This window comes from Artibeus jamaicensis, unplaced genomic scaffold (assembly GCF_021234435.1).
Source record: "Artibeus jamaicensis isolate MK-2021 breed Jamaican fruit bat unplaced genomic scaffold, CSHL_Jam_final contig_410, whole genome shotgun sequence".
NCBI lineage: Eukaryota > Metazoa > Chordata > Mammalia > Chiroptera > Phyllostomidae > Artibeus > Artibeus jamaicensis.
The window spans coordinates 4,075,749-4,102,206 of NW_026521820.1; the positions used below are offsets into that span (position 1 = coordinate 4,075,749).

Here is a 26,458-nt window from a genome sequence, read left to right on the forward strand (position 1 = left end):
TTTTTAAAATTTTATTTAGTTATTTTTCAAGTACAGTTTTTTGTCTATTTCTCCCATCCCAGCCCAGCAGTTTAAACAATCCCTGTTACAATATTTTTTTTCGATATCTTTAACCAGTTACCAGTTTTTAATAATCTTATCAGCAAAGCGTTACAGGGAATTAAACAGTGTTACATACAAAACCATGCCAACTATACCCTACTAGTCAAATTACATACATGCCAAAAATTTAGCAGAATAGAAATAGTGTACCTTATAATATGATGCTAGCAAGGCAATGCCCATACCAAACACATCACCCCCAAAACTGAGATGACACATTAAAATAACTAAGTTGGCTTTTCTGCAGAAAAGAAAAGTGCCACCAAAAACAAAACACCCATAAAACTTATTTTCTTATTCAGATCATTATTTTCAATTGCTAACCTTAGCATTACTAATCTTAAAGTATTCAGCACTTTTATGTACTTTGAGTTCTAATGTACTTTAAGTTAATATATTTTGAATACTAATGGTCTTTGAATTATGTACTTTGAGTACTGATGAACATTGAGTTTATTTCTAATTTCTTGCTGTTATGATTTATGTTCTCAGCTGAATGTGAGCTCCTTGAGAATAAGGATTGCTTTTTCACTCATTTTTTTTAATCCTGAAAACTTAGTATACTGCTCAACAAATGTTTAAGAGATGTTTTTTAATGAATTAATTGTACTTTTCAAAATGGTGTTCAAATGCTTCAACTCAATGGTTTGCTTTTTTTTAACCCTTCTAAGTACAAAGTATTTGGTGCTCTTTGACTTAATGAGCACCTTCCTCTATCTTGTTTAAAATGACACATATATAAGAATTCCTACAAGAGGAAACACTAAGTCAAAGTATATGTATAGTTTAAATGTTAGTTATTCAAAAGCTTTTCACCAATTGTAAGTACTAATTAATAACAAAGATATTATTCCTCTCACTATATATTTAGCACAGTGCTTAACATATAGTAATGTTAACACCATTGAGTAGATTGAGCTCATATTCAAGAAAAATTTATTTTATAATAGTATATAAGTCTATACAAAATAAAGGGCTCTATCTTCTTTGTCAACATCACTAATTGTTACTGAGTACCAATCATATGCCAGAAAATGTGTTGAGTATATTATCTCCTTTGACCCTCATACATCCTATAAGACATATATTTATCCCCATTTGATAGATGAAGAATTTGAGGCACAAATAGGTTCAACGGCTTGCCCAAGTCATAGAGCTAGTAAGTGATTAATTTGGGATTAGAAATCAATCAGCATGATCCCAGAGCCTATTTTCGAAAGCTGTGTAGTGTTCATGAAAAAGAGAAGTGTAAAGCAGCACTGAAGGTAGAAGGAATATGTGCCAAAGCACCAAGTGCACAGTCTTGTTCAGAAAGCAGCAAGCAGTTACAGTGGGTTAGGCAATATTGAGGTGTGGTTACCTACAAATAGCATGGTAGAAGACAAGGCCAAAAATTTAGGCTGAGTACATATTTGACTAACATGTGTGCCTTCATCATGGAATCTCCATACAAGAAAATGGTAATTTCCCTTTATTCTAAAAGAGAGCAAAAAAAAAAACCTCATTTCTTTTTCTGAGATTGTTCTGGCATGACAGAGCCTCTAGTTTCACTCTTTTGTTCATGGCCAGATATTCAGGCCTTTTCATCCTTTCAAAGCCATAGCATTTGGTTTTTTCTTCAGAGGATACTGTTCTAGGGGTGACCAGATGAAAGCCTTCCATTAATAAAGTGTCAATTAGTAAGCTGAGGACATCTGTTCCATTGGCCAATTTTCGGTTGTCAGGTTTTATAGAAACATACCTAGGACACACACACAGAAAAATGTTGTATTATAAGCATCCCTTTAATGACTATAAAAGTAAACATAAATTTGAATTATAACCTCACATAACGGTATCGTACCATTCTGATCAGTTTTTTTGAGACTTCATTTATAAATCCAAATCAGTAATTTCAAAGTAAATGAAAACATATATCTTGCAGTGATTTCCAAAGTCATTTTAATTCTACATTTAGGAATATAACTAATATTGATGAATTTTCATTTATAAACTATTTTCTAGAGCAGTAAGGTCAAATTTATTAAATATTGTTTTAATTAAATTTATTCAATCATTTTAATGAACATTTAATACATATACAACTTTCCCTCCTGATCTAACTCACCCCTTATTGGCACTGACATTACACACTTTTTTTGTGTGATTTACTCATATCAAATGCATTTTCTTCAGGTAAATCTTACAGATATAAAATATCACAAAGAATTGTCAGTTTTTACTCAATGACTGTCTAATGTTGAAAAGCAAAATATGGGGTCAAAAGGCCTCTGGAGTTGAAATGACAAAACTTTCTATTTCCTGGGAAACTCGATAGAGCCAACCCACATAATTCAACAAAAATGTATCTTAACTTTTCAGATTGGTTATATGTTGGCTTTAATAATGTCAATATAATGTATTCACATACATATAGCTGTACTGCTCTTTATTTACCATCAAGGATAGTTTTATGTCTTTGTAAGCCTTGGGGATATCTCAAGCCTCCTTAAATTATGATTGAAATACAGTGGTTTATTGTAGCTCACATTTTGAAGTTCATTATAGAGAAAGAAAATTCAATAATAAAATATAAGAATTACAAAACTGCAAAGTACATATCTGTTGGGAACTGCCCTGCCTTGTTCCAGGAGCTGTAACCCTCCCATGGCTAAGGCTGAGTGAGCAACCTTTGTACTGTAAGCCACTAAGGAGACAAAGCTTATGTCCCTGGGAGGAGCACTGCTTCTGCTCCTTTTACCTCATCCATAACTGCTTGATTGATTAGCCAATGACAGGTAAGATTCCCCAAGCAGGGAATGGCCTAAGACAGGCACAATCACATGGAGGCCCCAGGGAAGGACTTGGGGAGCTATGGAGAAAGGGGGTGATGGACCCCTCACCCCTCAGCTTTGTCATAGCCTAAATCCTCAATCTGTCTGCAAGAAGTCTCCTAATTTCTTGGCTGCCTTACTTCCCCTGCCTGACTTAAGCCTGAAACAATGACAGAGGGTAGTGTAGCCCTGTACTGGAAAAGGTGGGTTCCCCAGGTGATCAGGCCTGAGAAAGAATATGTAAAATCCTGCGAAACCTGACTTGCTAAGAATGCTCTCAATTAAATGATAAAGATCCGAGCAGGAAATGAGTTTGTTTCCCAAAGTCTTGTAGCCCTTTAGCTAATAGACCCTGACTCAGAATAGGCCCTAGTAGTTCTTTGTATGCTATTGTTTGATCCTTACTACCTGACAATGATTAATTAACTTTACCTGTATTCCTGTGCAAATTGAAACCCAATAAAAGCCTGTCGAGGCAAGGGTCAAGGCGCACTCCCCTTGAGAGAGTAGCTGTCCCTTTTCCTTCACAGGACTCGGTAGTCCGTGTGAATGTATCTTATCTCATCCATAACACTGCGGATACTGTGTGCCAGTGTCTGTGTCACATATCAAAAAATGTTTATTATGTCTGATATACCAAATTTTAAACCTTAATAAATAATTCCATCTACTCCCAAGTCCTAGATCTTGATTGTATAGCCTAGAAACATTTTTTGAAGTGAAAAAGAGTTATAGAACTTCTCAAAAAATTAAGATACAAACAGTAATATAATAGATTATAATGAAGTGGAATGCACTTTGCAAGAAATCACTGAGCCAAAGTCCTTAATTCTCTATGAGACCAAATTGAGAAATGACATTTCGAGGCACCAGAAAAGGATAGAAGGAGTCAATGAGAAACAGAAAATCAAAACATATTTTAAAAACTTAAAAGGCAACTATACTTTTCCACTTGACCCAGTTTAAAAAGGAAAAGTGAGATAGACTAAATGTTACCAGAATTCTATGGCCTAGAATCCTGTGACCATAACTTGATCTTGATAATGTTACCACATCTACAAGGTACAAGTCAAGTATTTCTAGCACTGTGAACTTGAGAGGTAATTACTGAGCAACCTACCAGGTTAACAAGACCTTCAAGTAGTAAATCACATTGTGGAACATACTGAACACCTGGATAACACATCAAACTCCTAGAAGCAATTCAGGCTTACTCTTCCACTTTCCACCTTCAAAAAACATCTGAATAGAAAGACTTAGGCCAGGGAGTGAGCAAGAAATAAACAAGATTGCTATCTGGCAATCATCTAGGGTGAGTTTTCTTTTTTTTTAATATTTATTTATTTATTTTTAGAGGGGAAGGGAAGGAGAGGGGGAAACATCAATGTATGGTTGCCTCTAGTGCATCCCCTGCTGGGAACTGGCTTGCAACCCAGGCATGTGCCCTGACTAGGAATTGAACTACGATCCTCTGGTTCTCAGACCTGTGCTCAATCCACTGAGCTACACCAGCCAGGGCTTTAAGGTGGGTTTTCTAAAGCTAGAGGTTTTATCCAGTTACCTGAAATTCCACTAATGTCACCTTATTCAGGTTATGTCTCTACTTTGAAATTGACACTATACCAAAAAAAATCAAATACTATTTGGAGATTAAATGATTTTTAATTTTAAAAATAACTTCTGGTCCTGGGATTATCTATTTTGGAAGTTTAAATACCATTCTGACGTCCAGCCAAGATGATAGTATAGGCAGACACACTTTGCCTCCTTACACGACCAAAAGAAGGACAACAGCAAATTTAAAAACAAAAAATAACCAGAACTGCCGGAAAAATAGAACAGTATAGAAATCCAACAACCAAGGAGTTAAAGAAAAAACATTCATCCACACTACCAGGAGGGGCAAAGAGGACTCACTGCAACAAAGTGGGTAGCAGACCAGGCAAGGCAGTGGCTGACGGAGTGAGCAGTTCCATGTTTGTGTGCAGATAACCCAGGGGGAACAATTGGGGAGTGAGACAGACCACACAACCTAGGCTTTCTACACAGGGAAATAAAGCCTCAAAACCTCTGACTGAGAAAACCTATGGGGGTTGAGGCAGCAGGAGAAACTTCCAGACTCACAGGAGACTTTGTTGGAGAGACCCATAGGGTCCTAGAACACACATAAACCAACCCACCCACATATCAGGACCAGAAGGGCCCAGTTTGCTTGTGGGAAGTAGAGGAAGTGATTGAAAGCCACGCAAGAGCTGAGCAAGTGGCATTGTTCCCTCTTGGAGCAGTCCCTCACATACAGTACCACAACCCAGCAATGTAGGTTGCCCTGCCCTGGTGAATACCTAAGGCTCTGCTCCTTACTACAAAAGAGGACTGCCGCCATAAAAAAGTATGGCCCAAATGAAAGAGCAGATTAAAGCTCCAGAAAAAATACAATTAAGCCAAGCTACCAGATGCACAGTTCAAAACACTGGTAAACAGGATGCTCACAAAAATGGTTAAGTATGGTTGAAAAATAGAGGAAAAAATGAAGGCTATGAAAAGTGAAATAAAGGAAAATGAACAGGCAACCAACTGTGAAGCAAATAAAACCAGGCCTCAAATCTCAAATCAACAGTTTTAACCAGAAGGAACAAATAAACATTCAACCAGAGCAAAATGAAAAAACAAGAATTAAAAAAAAGAGAGAGGAGACACTTAGGAACCTCCAGGACAACTTTAAATGTTTCAGTATTCAAAATGATAATGATGCCAGCTGGAGGAGAAGAGTAAGAAATTGAAAATTTATTTGAACAAATAATGAAGGAGAATTTCCCTAATCTGGCATCAACTTCCAAAGTTGGACCCAAGGAAGCACACACCAAGGCACATCATAATTATATTACCCAAGATTAGAGATAAGGAGAGAATCTTAAAAGCAGCAAGAGAAAACAAGACAGTTACCTACAAAAGAGTGCCCATAAGACTGTCAGCTGATTTCTCAAAAGAAACCCTGCAGGCAAGAAGTGGCTGGAAAGAAGTACTCAAAGTCATGAAAGGCAAAGACCTACATCCAAGGTTACTCTATCCAGCAAAGCTATCATTTAGAATGGAAGGGCAGATGAAGTGCTTCCCAGATAAGGTCAAGTTAAAGGAGTTCATCAACACCAAGCCCTCACTGTGTGAAATATTAAAGGGACTTTTCTAAGAAAAAGGAAAAAGAAGGTAAAAAAAAGAACCGTAAATTTACAACAAACTCACAACTATCAACAACCAAACCTAAATAAACAAAAACAGAAACAAACTAAGTGAACAACTAGAGTAAGAACAGATTCTCAGAAATAGAGATCACATGGAGGGTTATCAGCAGCAAGGGGGTAGGGGGGTGAATGGGGTGGAAGGTACAGCCCTTCTTATGCTAATAAGCATAAGTGGTAGGTACAAAATAGATAGGGGGAGGTTAAGTACAGTATGGGAAATGGAGAAGCCAAAGAACTTATATGTATGACCCATGGACATGAACTAAGGTGGGAGAATGAAGGAGGGAGGTAGTGTACAGGTTGGAGGGGAATAAAGGGTAGAAAAACTGGGAAAACTGCAATAGCATAATCAATAAAATATATTTTTAAAAATGAAATTAAAAATACCACTCTCACACTTAGGTGAAAAAAATTTTGTACTATTTTTAAAGCACACTTTAATAACAAAGGGGAAACAACTTGGTTATGTGTATATGCAAGAATATACTAACCTAAGATTCTAATGTTGTTTTGCAATATTACAATTATTTTCTCAAAATACATAGCTTCTAAAGAGCTTTAGTACTTACAGAATATCCTTTTTATCATCTTAAAATGTTTCTTCTTAAAATCATTAACACCATTTTTCCTTAGATTTCCTTAGGATCCCTTTGTCAAAAGAAATCCCCAAATATTTCAATCACTCAAATTTTTTTTTATTTTAAAGATTTTATTTATTTATCTTTAGAGGGGAAGGGAAGGAGAGAGGGAGAGAAATATTATTGTATGTTTACCTCTCGTGGGTCCCCTGCTGGGAACTGGCCTACAACCCAGGCATGTGCCCTGACTGGGAATTGAACCGTGATCATGTGGTTTGCAGGCCCGTGCTCAATCCACTGAGCTACACCAGCCAGGCCTCAATCACTCAAATTTTAAAAAACAAAATACTGGTTATTTACCTTCTATTTTTTGAGTTGGCAAAAAAGCTGTATAGTTGTTTTCCATTAAATAAAAGACACAGCCCTGGCTGGTATGGCTCAGTGTTGGGAACTGCTCTGCCTGGTTTCAGGAGTTGTAACTACCCCCCAGGGCTAAGGCTGAGTGAGCAACCTCCTGAATGCGAGCCACTTAAGAGACAAAGCTTGTCTCTGGTAGCAATGGCTGCTTCTGCTTCCTCCCTTGACCCCAGTGCATGGTCAGATACTCCATGACAGGTAAGACCCCTTAGAGGGGGGGCAACCTAAGCCAGACATGACCACCTGGGAGGCCATCATGGAAGGACTCGGGGGGGCTGCAACAAAGAAAGAGTGATGGACCCTTGTTCCCCAGCTATTCTGACATAGCCCGAGGCCCCATGTCCTCTGGGAGAAGTGCTTCCTGGCTCTAATCCACTTAAGCCTGAAAACCTACGATGGAGGAGACGGTGCAGCCCCTTGCCAGCTAGAGTAGGAACCAGGGTGATTGGGCATAAGAAAGAGTTCCTAAAAGTCCTGTGAAAACTGCTTTGCTAAGAGTGCTTTCATTCATATGTTAAGGGTTCGAGCAGGAAATGAGTATGTCTCCCAAAATCTCTGCAACCCCCTTTCCTGACAGACACTGACTCAGACTAAGCCCTGAAATTTTTGAAATATTATCTACTGTTTCATCCTTGCCACCTGTATTCCTGTGTATTACAACACAATAAAAGCCATTGAGGAAGGGGCTTTTGGCCTTCTCCTCTGATAGATTGGCCACCTCTTCTCCTTCCCAAGCAGATTATGTCTTGGTAGTGTTACTTTCATCTCTGGTGGACAGGGGAACTTGCTGGCAAAGTTGCCCCCATAGCTCAGTGGATTGAAAACCAGCCTGCAAATCAAAAGGTCATCAATTTGATTCCCAGTCAAACATATGCCGGGGTTGTGGTCTAAGTGCCCAACTGGAGGCATGCAAGAGGCAACTGACTGATGTTTCTCCCCCTTTCCGTCTCCCTCTCATTTCTTCTCTCTAAAGTAAATAAATAAAATCTTTAAATAAAGCAAGTAGAAATCCAAGATGGTAGAGGAGTATTTAGAAGCTACACTAACCTACTCCCAGTACCAATCTAGAATTACAACTAAATTGTAGAGAACTCATCCAGAATAACCTACGGAACATTAGCTGGAGAGGAGCCTTATAACCACAGACAGAAGAAACTGCTTCACCACAGCATGACAGGTACAGCATGTGAAAGAGACAGAAGAGGGATGGCTGGGCTCCCATGGGAGGCAGCCGAAGTGCCGGAGGGAAATTCAGTGGCTGGGGGATTTTCCTCTGAGATTTGTGGAGTCTAAATCCCAAGTTGGGCTCCCTAGCTTACAGTATTAGAGTCAGGAAAGGAACCCAGATAACATCCAGGTGTGAAAAGCGGCAGGATTTCTGTCTGCCAGAGAATCACAGCCTTTTAAAGGGCCAATGTACATAATGTCATTTGCAACCACTTACCCTGGGCTCCAGCAAAGTGGGAGGCAGACTGGACTAAGGACACTGGAGGAGAGTCTGGGGACAGGAGCTTAGGGAAGAGAACCGAGGGAGCAGCCTCCACAATCTCTGTGCTAAGTCATCCCCCATACTGTAGCAGCCATCATGCTCAGACCAAGCAGATCCCTCCAAGTGGCACCAGCCTAAGGGGAAGCCCCCACCCACAGCAATTACTCTGCCTCACTCTGGTGCTTAAGCATGACTACAGATTACAGTTTCACAATATTAACAACAGACAGCCACAGACTGTGGATCACTGGTAGCCTCAAGCAGGCTGCCTAGGGCCAGACTGGGACACACCATCTGACATCATGAAGGGTGGATCCAGAATGAGAAAACAATTAGATGAATTCCACCATGGTCTTCTTCAAGATTTGCATTATTTTCTCCTTTGCATCTTTTAAATAATCATTTCTTGTCCTTCAAGTTTGTGCATACGAAGTCACTAGTTTTTATGTGACCGTTTATTTTAAATCTCATATTTTGCTCCTCCCTTATCTTACTCCATTTTACCTTCTTTCTTTTCTTTTAAATTCTATTTTCTCTCTTGCTATGACTTGTTTCCATTCTACAGTCTTACTATCCCCCCCAGTCTCTCACAACTATTTTTCTTGTCATCAGTCATCTCAAATTTGTTTTACTGTTCTTAAAATATCTGTTTTCTCTCTCCACCTTTATCAGATTGCTTGTTAATTGTTGATATGATGGTGGTTGTTGCATTTCTTAAATTTTATTTCCAGACTTCACTATTTTTGTATTTCAAATCTCAAATTTTACCATTCCCCTCTCTTCCTCCATTTTGCCTTTTCTCCTGCCTTTTCTTTTTTTTTTTTTAAGTTTTAATTTTCCCTGTCTTATCCTCATTTTCATTCCTCACTCTTAGTATTCCTTCTCCCTCTCTTATCTATCTCAGAATAGATAGATATCTCTTTCCCCTAGATATTTATTAAGACTTTCTTTTTTCCCTTTTTTTTCCTCTCCCATTAGTCCCCTATATTAATCTTTGCTCTTTGTTGTTGATAGCACTGTAGATCTTTTTCTCTGATATGGTTCCTACTTTGTTTCTTCTCTATATTGTTTATTTTTTACTTTTATTTATTTTTTAAACTTTTGTTCAAACTTACTACTATACACTTCCCTTCTCTTACTTCATTATGTGTTCTTCACTCCTTTTTATTTACAATACAAATTTTTGTTTCTGTCTTTGCCTTGTCCCTATTTCTACCCTTATTATTCCTCCTCCTTCCACCTTATCAAAACAATTTGTCTTTCAGTTAGTTATCTCATATTTATTTTCCTTTCTTATATTAGTCTTAATCTCTTTACACCTTTATTAATACCAGCTCATTTGCTACTGGTAGTGTGACTGTGGGTGGGGGGTTAATTTTATGGGTTTGTTTCCTGGGCTCTTTGGTTTTGTTTTGGTAGCACCTGTACAACAGAATACAAGATGTGGATGGCAGACTCACAGACAGCCAGTGGGAGGGAAGGACCCACTGAATAATGACCCAACAACAACCAAAACCCACTTACAAACAGAGAGCACACATAAACAGCACAAAGGATATCCCAAGAGCATCAAGTTCAGGACATCAAGGAGACTGCACAACTGAATCCCACAGGTCTCCTAACACAGAAGTTTATACTATGGAGAAAAGGAGTCAAAGCAGATAAATTTAATAAAAGCAGAAACAAACAGGAAGAGTCAGCTAAAATAAGGAGACAAAGAAACAACCCCCAATCGAAAGGAAAGGAGAAATCCTCAGAAATAATACTAAATGAAACAGAGGCCACCAAACTATCACACAATGAGCTCAAAATAATGGTATTAAGGATGCTCAATGATTTCGGTGAGAACTACAGAGAACTCTGATGAAGCTACAAGGAACTTACTGTGAACTACACTAGCATGAAAAAGAACAAAGAAAATATAACAGCCAGGAGGAAATGAAGAATACAATATCTGAAATGAAGAGCACTTTATAAGGAATTAAAAGCAGGCTACATGAACCACAGGACTGAATCAGTGACTTGGAAGACAAGGTAGAAAAAAATCCCAGAAAGATGAACTAAATTAAAAAAGACTCAAAAATAAAATGAAGAAAGTTTAAGGGAGATGTAGGACAACATGAAATATAATAATATTCCTATCATAAGGATACCAAAAGAAGAAAAAGAGGAGCAAGGGATAGAAAACCTGTTTGAAAAAGTCATGATAGAAAAATTCCCTAACCTGATGACACAAAAATTCATTCAAGTCCAGAAAGCACAAGTGATACCAATCAAGATGAATCTAAAGAGGCCCACTCCAAGACTTATCACAATTAAAATGGCAAAATTTAAAGACAAAGAATTTTAAAGGCAGCAAAGGAGAAACAGCTAGTAACAGATAAGGTAGCTTTAATAAGTCTATTAGCTGATTACTCAGTAAAATAACTACAAGCCAGAAAGGAATGGCAAGAAATATTCCTGGTAATGAGAATCAAAGACCTGCAACCAAGACTACCCAGCAGTGCTCTCATTTAAATAGAGGGTGATGTAAAGAGTTTCCAAGGCAAAAAAAAAAGGCTAAAAGAATACATCTCCACCAAACCAGCATTGCAAGAAATGCTAAGGGGACTGCTTAAAGAAAATGAAAAGAGAGAAAGAGGAACACAGGCACAAAGGGGAAAAATGGCAATGAATAAGTACCTATGAATGATAACCTTAAATGAAAATAGATTAAATGCTCCAATCAAAGGCATAGGGTAGCTGAATGGATAAGAAAACAAGACCCATATATATGCTGTCTTCAAGAGACATACCTCGAAACAAAAAACTATATAGACTGAAAGTGAAGGGATAGAAAAGAATATTCTAAACCAGTGGATCTAGAAACAAAAAAGCTGGGGTTGCAATGCTTATATCAGACAAAACATTTCAATACAAGGGTCATAAAAAAAGACAAAGACATTTAATAATATTCAAGGGAAGGGAAGAATCTGTCAAGAAGATATAACACTTATAAACATACACCCAACATATAAGTGCATAAGTGTATAAGGAAAATCATGGAGGACTTCTAGAAAAATGTTGACAGCAACACATTCATATTAGGGTATATTGACACCCCATTGTCAACAATAGATAGATCTTCCAAGCAATGAATCAACAAAGATATTGTGGCATTGAGCAACACTCTAGATCAAATGGACTTCATTGATATATATAGAACCATTCACCCTAAAGAAACAAAATATACATTCTTTTAAAATGCACATGGAGAACAGAACAGAGAGCCCAGAAATCAACCCAACTCTCTACAGTCAATTAATATTCGACAAAGGGGGCAGTAACATAAAATGGAGTAAAGATAGCCTCTTCAACAAATGGTGTTGGGAGAACTGGACAGCTACATGCAAAAAAATGAAACTTGAGCACAGACTTACACCATACACCAAAATAAATTCAAGGTGGATAAAAGACTTAAATGTAAGTCATAACACCATTAAAGTCCTAGAGGAGAACATTGGCAAGAAAATCTCAGATATTTCACGCAGCAACTTCTTTACTGATATGTCCCCTAGAGCAAGGAATGTAAAGGAAAGAATAAACAAATGGGATCTCATCAAAATAAAAAGCTTCTGCATGGCTAAAGAAAACAGTATTAAATTAGCAAGACAACCAACTGTATGGGAAAACATATTTGCCAATGATACCTCAGACAAAGGTTTAATCTCTAAAATATACAAAGAACTTACACGACTCCACTCTAAGAAGACACCCAACCCAATTAGAAAATGGGAAAAGGACTTGAACAAACACTTCTCCAAGGAGGACATACAGAACATTCAGAGACACATGAAGAGATGCTCAATATCATTAGCTATCAGAGAGATGCAAATTAAAACCACAATGAGATACCACTTTACACCAGTCAGGATGGCTATCATAAACAAAGCAACAAACAACAAATGTTGGAGGGGTTGTGGGGAAACGGGGTCCTTAGTTCACTGTTGGTGGGAGTGCAGACTGGTACAACCATTATGGAAAACAGTATGGATTTTTCTCAGAAAAATAAAAATCGACCTGCCTTTTGACCCAGCAATTCCACTGCTAGGATTATATCCTAAGAATCCTAAAACATCAATATCAAAGAACCTATGCACCACAATGTTCATAGCAGCACAATTTACAATAGCCAAGAGTTGGAAGCAACCTAGGTGCCCATCAGTAAATGAATGGATCCAAAAATTGTGGTACATATACACAATGGAATTCTATGCTGCAGAGAGAAAGAAGGAGCTACTACCCTTTGCAACAACATGGATGGAACTGGAAAGCATTATGCTGAGTGAAATAGGCCAGGTGCTGAAAGACAAATACCATATGATCTCACCTTTAACAGGAAGCTAAACAACAAAACAAACAAGTAAGCAGAAAAAAAGAACCCAAAAAAACAAAGACACTGAAATAGAGAACAAGGGGATAGTGACCAGAGGGGGAGAAGGAAGGGAAGTTAAGGGGAAAAAGGGGGAGGGATTTGGAGGAACAAATAGGAAGGACACAGGGACGAGAACTAAGGGGGGGGAGGAAATGGGAGGGAGGTGGGGAGCAAGGGGCAGGGGAGGCTGGGATGGGAAAAATAGACAAAAAACTGTACTTGAAAAATAACTAAATAAAATTTAAAATTAAAAAAAAAAAGAAAAAAAAAAGAAAAAAAAATAAAATGCACATGGAACATTTTCAAATATAGCTTATATAGTAGGACACAAAACAAGCCTGAAGAAATTTAAAAACTGAAATCATATCAAGCATCTTCTCAAATCATAATGGCTTGAAATTAGAAACCAACCTTAAAGAAAAAATTCAAAAACATTCAAATCCATGGAGACTGAATAACATGCTGTTAAATAATGAATGGTTTAACAATGAGATCATGGGAGAAATCAAAAAGTTTCTAGAAACAAATGAAAATGAACACACGAAAGCCCAAAACCCATGGAACGTAGCAAAGGCAGTCCTAACAGGTAAGTTCTTAGCAATACAGGCCTACCAAAAAAAGATAGAAACATTTTATTTATTTATTTATTTTTTAGATTTATTTATTTATCTTTAGAGGGGAAGGGAAGGAGAGAGGGAGAGAAATATCAATGTATGGTTGCCTCTTGTGTGTCCCCTGCTGGGAACTGGCCTGCAACCTAGGCATGTGCCCTGACTGGGAATTGAACCATGGTTGCTTGATTCCCAGGCCCATGCTCAATCCACTGAGCTACACCAGCCAGGGCAGATAGAAACATTTTAAATAAACAAACTAACCATATATCTATAAGAACTAGAGGAACACAACAAAGAAAGCCCAGAGCATGTAGAAGGAAGAAAATAATCAAGATCAGAGCAGAATTAAATGACCCAGAGACTAAGAGAACATTTCAAAAGACTAATAAATCCAAGAGTTCATTTTTTGTAAAGACTGACAAAACCAACAAGCTTTTAACTATATTCATCAAGAAAAAAAGAGAAAGGACCCAAGTTAATAAAATCAGAAACAAAAGAGGAGAAATTACAACCAATACCACGGGAATACAAAAGATTATATGAAATTACTATTAAAAACTATATGCCAAAAATGTAAAAATCTTGGTGAAATGGACAAATTTCTAGAAACATGTAATCTTCCAAAACTGAACCAAAAAGAGGCAAAAAGCCTGAACAGACAAACAACAGCCAGCAAAACTGAAGCAGTAATCAAAAAATTCCTGGCACATAAAAGCCCTGATCCAGATGGCTTGACAGATAAATTTACCAAATATTTAGGGAAGAGCTAACTCTAATCCTTTTCAAACAAGTCCAAAAATTCAAGAAGAGCAAAGGCTCCCAAACACTTTTTATGAAGCTACCATTATGATAATCCAGGTAAAGGCACAACAAAGAAAGAAAACTATAGGCCAGAAATGTTGAACACCATACATGTTAAAATACTCAACAAAATATTGGCATACCTAATCCAGCAATACATTAAAAAGATCATAAGCCATGATCAAGTGGGAACATCCCAGGATTGCAAGAATGGTAAAATATTCACAAATCAATAAATGTAATACATCACATAAAATGAAAGACAGAAATCCTATGTTCATATCAAAAGATGTGGACAAAGCTTTTGATAGGGGATATTACCCATTCATGATAAAAAAAAAAACACTCAGCAAGATGGAGTAGAGGGAGCATATTTCAACATAATGATGGCCATATATGAGAAACCTATAGCCAACATTATACTCAATAGGCAAAAACTAAAAGCTTTCTCCCCTAAGATTAGGCACAAAGGATGTCCACTTTTATCACCTTTATTTAACATAATACTGGAGGTCCTAGCCACGGCAATCATACAAGAAAAGGAAATAAAAGGCATCCAAGTTGGAAAGGAGGAAGCAATACTGTCATTGTTTGCAGATGACATGATAGTGTACACAGAAAACCCTATAGGCTCCAAAAAATTACTCAATCTAATATGTGAATTGGGCAAAAGCAGCAGGATATTCAGAAATTGAAGGCATTTTTGTACACCAGCAATGAAATATTAGAAAGGCAAACTAGGAAAAAAATCCCATTTACCATGGCAACAAGAAAAATAAAGTACCTAGGAATAAATTTAATCCAGGAGGTAAAAGAAAACTATACTCAGAAAACTACACAACACTAAACAAAAACTAAGGAAGACACAAACAAATAAATGGAAGCATATGCCATGTTCATGGACTGGAAGAATTGATATCATTAAAATGTCCATACTACCCAAAGCAATTTATATTTTCAGTGCAATCCCTATTAAAATACCAATGACACACTTCACTGATTGGAACAAATATTTCAAAAACTTACTTGAAACTAAAAATAATCCTGAATAGCCTCAGCAATCTTAAGAACAAAGTAGGAGGGATCACAATAGCTGATATAATAGTATATTACAAGACCACTGTAATCAAAACAGTCTGATACTGGCATTAAGAACAGACACACTGATGAATGTAACAGAACAGAGACCCCAGGAATAAACCTATGTCTCTATGTTCAATTAATATGAGGAAGGGGCAGGACCATAAAATGGAGTAATAATAGCTTCTTCAACAAAAGTGTTAGGAGAATTGGAGTGATACATGCAAAAAAAATGAAACTGGACCACCAACTTACACCATACATGAGAATAAACTCAAAGTGGGTAAAAGACTTAAACATAAGCCATGATACCATGAATGTCCTAGCAGAAAACATAGGCAGGAAAATTTCACATATCCCACACAGCAATATTTTTGCTAATATATCCTCTAAGACAACGGAAATAAAGAATAAACAAAAGAAACTACATCAGATTAAAAAGCTTCTGCACAGCTAAAGAAAACATGATCAAAATGAAAAGGGAACCAACGATATGGAAAAACATATTTGCTAATGATACCTCAGACAAGGGTCTGTTCTCTGAAATATAGAAAGAACTCATATGACTTAACAGCAGGAAGACATACAATCCAATTGAAAAATGGGCAAAGGACCTGAACAGACATAGAGAGAGCCTGTAGACATATGAAAGGATGTTCAATATCACTAGCCATCAGACAGATGCAAATTAAAACAACAATGAGATACCAACTCACACCAGTCAGAATGGCCATCCAACAAACTAGTGATGGTCAGATTGGAGAAAAGGGACCCTAGTACACTGTTGGTGGGAATGCAGACTGGTGCAGCCACTGTGGAAAACAGTATGGAATTTCCTCAAAAAAACTAAAAATAGAATTGCCTTTTGACCCAGCAATTCCATTTCTGTGATTATTCCCTAAGAATCCTGAAACACCAATTCAAAACTCTTATGTTCTGAGTTGAACATCTATGAACTCTTATGTTCATAGCAGTGTTATTTACAGTCATCAAGTGCTCTAAACAGCCTAAATGCCCATCAGTAAATGACTGGATCACAAACTTACATTTACACAGTAGAATACTACTAAGCAGAAAGAAGGAACTCCTGTGTTTCAGGACAGCATGGATGGAGCTGGAGAGTAATACACTAAGTGAGATAAACCAGTTGGTGAAAGACAAATACTGTATGATCTCACCTATAAGAGGAACCTAAGTAACAAAACAAAGAAGCAAAATAGAACCTGATATGGAAATGTAGAACAGACTAACAGCTATCAGAAGGGAGGGGGAGGGGGTAAGGGGAAAAGAAGGGGAAGGGTCTAATCAATGAACAAGCATTAATGACCTGTGGACATGGACAATAGTGTGGGAATTGACTGTTGGAGCCATGGTTGGGCGGGGCAAGGGAAGGCAAGGGAGGAAAATTGGGACAACTATGATAGAACAATAATAAAAAAAATTTTAAAGACATTTTTATTTCTTACCAATAACTTTGATTCGGATATTATGAGTAGGTCACCTATCTCCTGCTGCTATTGGCTTCTAGTGGATAGAGGCCAGGGATGCTGCTAAACATCTTCCTATGCATAACACAGCCCCACAGCAATGAATTATTTGGCCAAAATGTAAACTTTGCAAACCCCTTTTCATGTTTGGTCAGTTACAGTATGTCATCTATATACTGTACAATCTTTTTCTGCATTTCAGTTGTGTTTTTACCCTTCTTGAAATAATGCATAATATGCCAAAAATGTTGCATATCTTCCATCTTCAATATTAAATTGGCTGCACAAAAATTCACCATTATTTTAATGCATGCTGATATGAGAACTGTCACAATACAATCTAACAAAATTGTTTCTAATGAAGTTAAAGACAACTACTAGAGCCATTGTCCAGAAAAAACTAAACAAACATTTCAGCCAACCCAATATGTTAGTGCCCACCAATGAAAAGGTTATTCAGAGAGGTTATCATAAAACCATTTAAGATAATGAGAGGGTCTTTCTATTCTTCACAATCAGCCTATTAATTTATCTGGCTCTCTTTTCCCCAAATGACATTCCATCCTCTTTGGAAGGGCAAGAAATTATAAGTATAAAAAGTTAAGAATTATACTGCCCAGTGTTCTCCAGTTGCAAAACCCAGGGGTATATGGTGGGAGGAACAAACATCAGTCATTACTGATGACTACTGTTGAAGAAAATATCCCAAAATAATTTGTCTGCCTTTACTCCCCAAAGGTACTTTATTTGAAATACTGTAAGTAAAGAACATATACAGACCTTTTTTTCTTCTGAAAATTGAACCCAACTTTCAGTTAGTAAAATAATGGTGGGACAGCATTAAGATATATTTATGGGAGGTGGAGAGAGATCCCTGAAAGCAGAGTGGAAATTAGCCATAGGGTTCAGCCAAGAACAATAGAGGGAAAAAGTGAGTAAGTGACTTAGGAGCAACTATCCTTAACATACTGACAGCCTATCCCAATATTTTTTTCCCATGGGAAATCAAGAGTTTATTAGAGTAGAGATTGGGGAACCAAGTCCTTTATGAAACTGAGGGCTGCACCTGGACACCTAGGCGGGAGCCCAGGGCAGCAACTCAGGGGCCACAGACTGGGGCATTCCATCAGCTGTTCAGACTCAGCTTCAGGTCACTCTTAGGTGTCTTTGCTTGGCTTCTGCCACTGTCTTGAGCAGCCCCTCAAGGTCCCAGCTTGGCCCAGGCCCCCAGGGCCTGCCCTTGGTCTTTAGAAGCCTCCAGTTACTGCCACAGTCTGGCCTCCACTGCTTTACCCACTGCTTCTTGCTTGGAGGCCCAGTGGGCCATCGCTGCTGGGCTGTTGAGAATATGTTTTCATCAGGCTCTTTGCCCACTGCCTGGTGGAAATACTCAGCTTCATGCTCCTCCTCCTGCTGGCTGGCCGCCTCAGCATTGCTATCCCCATTGGTCTCTACAAAGGCCCACTTCATGCCCACAGGTTCTTCTTCCTATGGGCCTCTCACTGTTTCTGCTTACTCCGGACATTCCTGGCTAGCTGGTCCTGCCTCTGGGCCTTGAGCCATAGCTTCTCCCCTTGGCTGCCAGTATGGCCCATAGTTCCTTCTCTGTGTTGTACATAAAACTATGGAAGACCACATTCCCCTCCCTGATACCCTACTGGATCTTGATAAACTACAGCATCATCCGAGGCCCAATCTCAGTAAGTCTCACAGTGCTCTGCCAGCCCGCCACATGTTGTCGTGCCCCGCAACAGCCTGGAGCAGCTCTGTGATGTTGTGCTCACCATCAGGCTTCGCCTCACTCTCTGACAGCCCCACACCTGTGACCAGCAGCTCACTGATGTCCTGCAGGCAGCTCATGTTGGGGAACTTCTCTTGGAGAAGCTTCATCCCACAACTTGCACCCACAGGAACAACTTTGATGCTATAGTGGCAGAAATCCAGATCCTGGGATTCAGGGCTGTAGTTGATGAGAAGGCAGCACTTGATGATATTCAGATTCACCTGGTGTACATTGATGGAGGGGAACAGGTTCTGAAATATAGTGGCCATAAGCTTCATGTGCATGCCATGGAAGCTGAAGCTGTTGAGCACCAGGAGGTACCAGGAGGGTGGGTGAACTGCTGCTCGTGCATACAGTTGCAGCACAGGGAGGAGACCACGTCATGAATCAGTGTGTTCTTGTTAATTCGGAAGGTCAAAGTGGGCCTTAAAGTAGGTATTAGTTTCTGTTTTGCTCAATATCAGGAAATGGGTGACCCTAAGAGGCCCAGCCACTGCCACACAATCCTTTAGAGAATTTTTCTTTCATATCTGCAGGCAGGTGGCAGTGAGTGGCTCCATGACCTGCTGTAGGTTTAGACTGAGCTGCCAGACACCACGACCCATGTGGCCACGAGAGAACACAAACAACTGCAGCTGTGCAGCATAGGCTTCGAGGTTGCACTGTTGAGCCTGGGCACAGATTTCTGCTACTAGGACCACTTCAACTGCCGTATGCTGCCATCTGGTCCACCTATCCCAATATTTTCAGTTGTCTAAAAGCTCCAGAGATGTAAAAAGGATACCAAATTTCCCATGGGATATATCTGTGTGTTACTGGTGTTTAAAAATAAACTGGGGCTTCCGGTCAAAACAGAAGGTAGGTAGACACACCTGGCCTCATTGCTCAACCATAAGGAACACAGCTACCTTAAAATGGAAAAACACCTGGAACTGTATGGAAGTCTGACAACCAAATGTTTAAATAAGCTATATTCATCTAGACGTGTGGGATGGAGATGGGGAGTTGGTGCAGAAATCACTTGGTATGGCACTGTGGTGGATAAAAATCAGGGGGACACCTTGAAAGTGAGCAAGCCCAGCCCTAGGTCATATCTCACAGCTCAGGGCTCCAGTGCTGGTAAAATAAAGCCACATAATTTCTGGCTGTAAATCCAGCAGGAGTTGGAGCAGTTGAAGAAACTTTTTTTTTTAATTAATTTTATTTAGTTATTTTTCAAGTACACTTTTTTGTCTATTTTTCCCATCCCAGCCTCCCCCGCCCCTTGCTCCCCACCTCCCTCCCATTTCCACCCCCCTTAGTTCTCGTCCCTGTGTCCTTCCCATTTATTCCTCCAAATCCCTTCCCCTTTTTCCCCTTAACTTCCCTTCCTTCTCCTCTCTGGTCACTGTCACCTTGTTCTCTATTTCAGTGTCTTTGTTTTTTGGGTTTTTTTTCTGCTTGCTTGTTTGTTTTGTTGTTTAGCTTCCTGTTAAAGGTGAAATCATATGGTATTTGTCTTTCAGGACCTGACCTATTTCACTGAGCATAATGCTTGCCAGTTCCATCCATGTTGTTGCAAAAGGTAGTAGCTCCTTCTTTCTCTCTGCAGCATAGAATTCCATTGTGTATATGTACCACAATTTTTTGATCCATTCATTTACTGATGGGCACCTAGGTTGCTTCCAGCTCTTGGCTATTGTAAATTGTGCTGCTATGAACATTGTGGTGCATGGGTTCTTTGATATTGATGTTTTAGGATTCTTAGGATATAATCCCAGCAGTGGAATTGCTGGGTCAAAAGGCAGGTCGATTTTTATTTTTCTGAGAAAATTCCATACTGTTTTCCATAATGGTTGTACCAGTCTGCAGTCCCACCAACAGTGGACTAAGGACCCCTTTTCCCCACAACCTCTCCAACATTGGTTGTTTGTTGCTTTGTTTATGATAGCCATCCTGACTGGTGTAAAGTGGTATCTCATTGTGGTTTTAATTTGCATCTCTCTGATAGCTAACGATATTGAGCATCTCTTCATGTGTCTCTGAATGTTCTGTATGTCCTCCTTGGAGAAGTGTTTGTTCAAGTCCTTTTCCCATTTTTTTAATTGGGTTGGGTGTCTTCTTAGAGTGGAGTTGTGTAAGTTCTTTGTATATTTTGGAGATTAAACCTTTATCTGAGGTATCATTGGCAAATATATTTTCCCATACAGTTGGTTGTCTTGCTAATTTAATACTTTTCTTTAGCCACACAGAAGCTTTTTATTTTCATGAGATCCCATTTGTTTATTCTTTCCTTTACATTCCTTGCTCTAAAACAACAAAAAAAACAACTAAACAAAAAAAACCAACAATACATTCCTTGCTCTAGGGGACATATCAGTAAAAAAGTTGCTGCGTGAAATATCTGAGATTTTCTTGCCGATGTTCTCCTCTAGAACTTTAATGGTGTCACAACTTACATTTAAGTCTTTTATCCACCTTGAATTTATTTTGGTGTATGGTGTAAGTCTGTGCTCAAGTTTCATTTTTTTGCACGTAGCTGTCCAGTTCTCTCAACACCATTTGCTGAAGAGGCTATCTTTACTCCATTTTATGTTTCTGCCCCCTTTGTCGAATATTAATTGACTGTAGAGAGTTGGGTTGATTTCTGGGCTCTCTGTTCTGTTCCATTGGTCTATGAGCCTGTTTTTATGCCAGTACCAGGCTGAGAAACTTCTGATACATATACAAACCCACCCACCCTGAGAACCACAACCAGGACAGCAGCTGGAGGGGTGCCAGTTATATACAGTAAGAGAATGAATTGACTGGAAATGGGGCAAGACCAGGCAAACACCCAGAAGTCAGCCAGCCAGCAGCAGCATTGTCCCCTCTTCGGCTCCTCCCCCCCCCACACAGCCACGGTTGCCCTGTGTTGGTGAATACCAAAGATTCCACCCCATATAACTTAACAGGTGCGCTAAAATGGAATTAAAGCAGCTCTACCTAGTACAGAGACACAGGGAGTCTGACAAAATCAGAAGACAAATATGGCCCAAATGAAGGCACAAAACAAACCCCAGAAAAAGAACTAACCAATGTAGAGATAGCCAACCTATTGGACACAGAATTCAAAACACTGGTGGTCAGAATGCTCAAAGATCTCATTGAATATAGCAAAACCATAGGGGAAAAAATGAAGACTCCACTAAGGGAGATAAAAATACACAGAAAACCAACAGAAAAGGGAAGGAAGCTGGGATTCAAATCAATGATTTTGAACATAAGGAAGAAATAAACATTTAGCCACAACAAAACAAACAAGAACTTAAAAAAACAAGGAGAGTTTAAGAAGACTCTGGGACATCTCTGAAAGGGCCAATATCCAAATCATAGGGATGCCAAAAGGAGAAGAGAAAGAGCAAGAAACTGAAAACTTATTTGAAAAAATAATAAAGGAGAAATTCCCTATTTTGGAAAAGGAAATAGACATACAAGTCCAGGAAGCACAGAGTCCCAAACAACTTGGACCCAAACAGGTCTACACAAAGACACATCATAATTAAAATGCCAAACGTTAAAGATAAAAAGAGAATCTTAAAAGCAGCAAGAGAAAGGCAGAGTGTTAACTACAAAGGAGTTCTCATGACACTGTCAGCTGATTTCTTAAAAGAAACTTTGCAGGTTAGAAGGCACTGGCTACAATACAAAGTGATGAAAAGCAAGGAGCTACAAGATTACTCTACCCAGCAAAGCTATGATTTGGAATGGAAGGACAGATAAAATGCTTCCTAGACAAGATAGTGAATGCTAAAGGAGTTCATCATCACCAAGCCCTTATTATATGAAATGTTAAAGGGACTTATCTAAGAAATTGAAGACCAAAACTATGAACAGTAAAATGATAACAAACACAACTATCAACAACTGAATCTAAAAAAACAAAAACAAACTAAGCAAGCACCTAGAACAGAAATAGAATCACAGATACAGAGATCATTTGGAGGGTTATCAGCTGGGGGGGGAGGGGAAAATGGGGGAGGAGATATAGGGTTTTAGAGGCATAATGGGGTAGGTAAAAAAATATACAGGGGGAATATTATCAGTATAGACAATGGAGAAGCCAAGGGACTTAATGCACAACCCATCGACATGAACTAAGGGGGTGGGGGACATTGCTGGAGAGAAGGGGACAATGGGGCAAGGGGGGCAAAAGGGAAAAAATGGGACAAAAAAGTAAAGTGGGATGGAGGAAAATCAGTAGTCAAATCATAAGGGTGAAGAAGCAAATGTACATAAAGTGTATGATTAGGACAAACTGTCCTGTGGGGGCGACTTTGCCCTCAAGTCCCCCAGTCCACCACAGATGAAAGTAAACACTACCAAGACATGATCTGCTTGGGGAGGAGATGTGGCCAGTTTCTCAGAGGAAAAAGGCCAGGAGCCCCTTCCTCCAGGGGCTTTTACTGGGTTGTAATACACAGGAACATAGGCAGCAAGGATCAAACAGTAGATAACATTTCAAAAAATTTCAGGGCTTGGTCTGAGTCAGTGTCTGTCAGGAAAGGGGGATGCAGAGACTTTGGGAGACATACTCATTTCCTGCTCGAACCCTTAACATATGAATGAAAGCACTCTTAGCAAAGCAGCTTTCACAGGATTTTTAGGAATTCTTTCTTATGCCTGATTACCCCAGTTACTGCTCTACAAGGCAAGGAGCTGCACTGCCTCCCCATCATAGGTTTTCAGGTTTAAATGGATTAGAGCCAGGAAGCGCTTCTTCCAGAGGACATGGGGACTCTAGCTATGTCAAAATAGCAGGGGGCGAGGGTCCATCACTCCCTCTTTGTTGCAGTCCTTCCATGATGGCCTCCCAAGTGATCATGTCTGGCTTAGGTTGCCCTCCCTCTGAGGGGTCTTATCTGTCATGGACTATCTGACCATGCACTGGGGGCAGGGGAGGAAGCAGAAGCAGCCATTGCTACCAGAGACAAGCTTTGTCTCTTAAGTGGCTCGCATTCAGGAGGTTGCACACTCAGCCTTAGCCCTGGGGGGCAGTTACAACTCCTGAAACCAGGCAGAGCAGTTCCCAACAACAAAGTACTGAGCCTTCCCCGTGATAACCACTAAATGAATCTTCTGGGGTGAGGTCAGGTGGGGGATTCATTCCTAAGCCAAATTCATTAGCAATGAATGGATCATCATCTATATAATTATTTTCTCCTACAACTTTAGTGACTACAGTCCCAGATTTTCCTGGACAGTTTGGTTTATTCCTACTCTCCCACATAGTAACAATACCCTTTTCACTCTGAAAAGTATCCCAGTTTCGACAATAGTTACCGGGGCATTCTACCTAACTGTACTGGTTACCATAGAACATTATTTTGAGTCATCATTTTTTTCCAAGAAAAGTTTCAGACATGAAAAACTTTCAGTTTTGAGGGGAAACATCAGGAACTGGTATTAAAAAAAGATGTTTCATAGTACAAAATGACTGACTACAATTTAGTTATCAGTAATGCTGTATGAGCCTCACTGCAAAACCAGATTATAGAAAGGTCTTTGTGAAGGCAGTGGAAATAAGGTTATCTGAGGAGGGCAAGGATTACTACACAAGGTAGGTGCTGAAGGATGTTCTGTAAACATTGTAATCCTCCAGTTAGCATCTCGATTGTTTTTGCTGTAAGAGCCAACCACCCTGAAAAAAGCTTGATTGTTTCCACTTAGGATATGCACCTCCACAAGAGCAGGTCTTGGCTGAAGCAGATGTTCTTGGTTTAAGAGATTAACCAGAGGATCAAGTTCACAGAAAAACACTTCTCTGAAGCCTAATATAGTCTGAAAAATCAGTGGGTAACATATGCCATTTAGTTCTCAAAATAAAAAAACTAAGATGAAACTAAATAAATCACCATCTCTGTCTACCAAATCTGGCCACCAATCTTCTTGAATTCTTGGTCTCACCATCTAATGTTCCTAGATGCAGGAAACTGCTTTATGGTAGAAAACATTGTGATTTTCTTCCCCCCCACATTCCAAATGACCAGTTCCTGGCCACTCATTCTTCTCTTACTACAGACTAGAGGCTACAAACTATCAGCCACAGTCTTAGGAACTTTTAAACTATAACCATAAAAGTTCCTAGTTATGCATGACTGATAGGTGGGAAAGGGAAATAAAAAAAGAGTCCTAAACTTCCAGGTAACTACTGTAAAGCAAATAGTGTATCCTCAGTTGTATTTGTAATTTGAGTTGCTTGGGATCTTGCAGTATATAAAAAATGATAAAAAAATTTTAAAAACCCACAAGAAACTGGATAGTTTAAGGAAAACTGCCAACATATCTAAGGATAGATGTCAAATATAGGGTCTGGCAGAAATAAGGCCTGCTTAAGTGTGGTTGGTAGGGTAATAATATGGGTGTAATAATTTATAGTTTTAATTTGAACATTTCACCTAAAATGTCATATAGTATGGTTGAGTGTGATATTGTTAGAGAATTATGATTTTGTAATAAAAGGGGCATTTTTGTGTGTGTGACAGACCCTGTAGGTCCCCTTCCTGTATTCCACACACAAAAAAATTCTCCATGAAAAGCTATTGTAAACCTGTATTAAAAAAAAAAAAAGCTGGAAACAGCAAAGCATTCCCTCTCTCCTATCTACTATGTACTATAAGATTTACAGAAAAACATTGTCGTTTCTTATACCTTTAGCAATTTCAATCACAAATTGTCAGTTAAAGACAGCCATTACCTGTACTAGCTAGCAGCTTAGCTTGACTCTTCTTGTAACTAGAACGATTCTTCTGTACTTTAAATTTTGTTGGCATCTTTTTTTTCCTATTCCCATTGTAATATCTCCTGTCAACAAAATTAAAGGATGGGGATAAAGACATTTTGGGCTTTCAAAGAAAAATCATGTTCCATGGCAGATATAAAGTATACTAGAGAGCAGTTCTAAGATATAATTGCATTTGTTTTCATCTGAATTCTAAACAAAGAAATTAAGTTTTTTTACTTCTTGGGAATAGGGCATTTTTATCTCATATGAACAGATAGGACAGCATTAATGTTCAGTGGTGACTTTGTACTTTACACTAGCCAACGGACTGTTTCGTCTATTATCAAATTAGTCTTATTACTCTTATTACTGATTTTTAGAGAGTGAGACACATCGAAGTGAGAAGCACTGATCAGCTACTTCCTATACACCCCAACTGGGGATTGACCTCTCAACCTATATATGTGCCCTAATGGAACCAGCAACACTTTTTGGTGTATGGGATGACACTCCATCCAATTGCATCACTGAATCAGAGCTACTCTTAAATTCTTTAAGTGGGTAGTTGGTTGTACAGTTGCTGTATTTTGGGACAATACTTAGCTATCAGTAAAAAGGAGGCTTTTGCATTTCCTGCTTTTGCCAAATTAGACTTCTTTAAAAAAAAAATCCTATGCCTTTGATTGTACAGCCACCTAACATTTCTGTAATTTATCACCAAATTCCTTTGTTGATAATTTTATAGTAAGGAGAAATAGGCAAGCTGAAATCCCCACCCTGGTAAAAATGTACACTTATCACAAGATTTACACTTTAGCAAAAATAAACCTTTGTATATAAATCTGAACTTCAATCCACCAGTTTTTCTTTTAAAAGAATGTTCACTCAAAAGAAAGTTG

At 38.8% G+C, this 26,458-nt stretch overlaps 1 protein-coding gene and 1 pseudogene across 1 annotated transcript; one reads left to right on the top strand and one right to left on the bottom strand.

The window, feature by feature from the left end:
• On the bottom strand, positions 1-26,338 carry KCNRG (potassium channel regulator). Its single transcript, XM_037135009.2, is given in 7 exon segments — positions 1-1,638; positions 1,641-1,843; positions 3,173-3,180; positions 24,281-24,602; positions 24,604-24,656; positions 24,659-24,705; positions 24,708-26,338. Coding segments are annotated over 7 exon segments (801 nt in total). The 5' UTR covers positions 24,841-26,338; the 3' UTR covers positions 1-1,603.
• Positions 1-26,458, top strand: part of LOC119041628 (tubulin alpha-1A chain-like) — a 178,464-nt pseudogene that overhangs the window by 66,049 nt on the left and 85,957 nt on the right.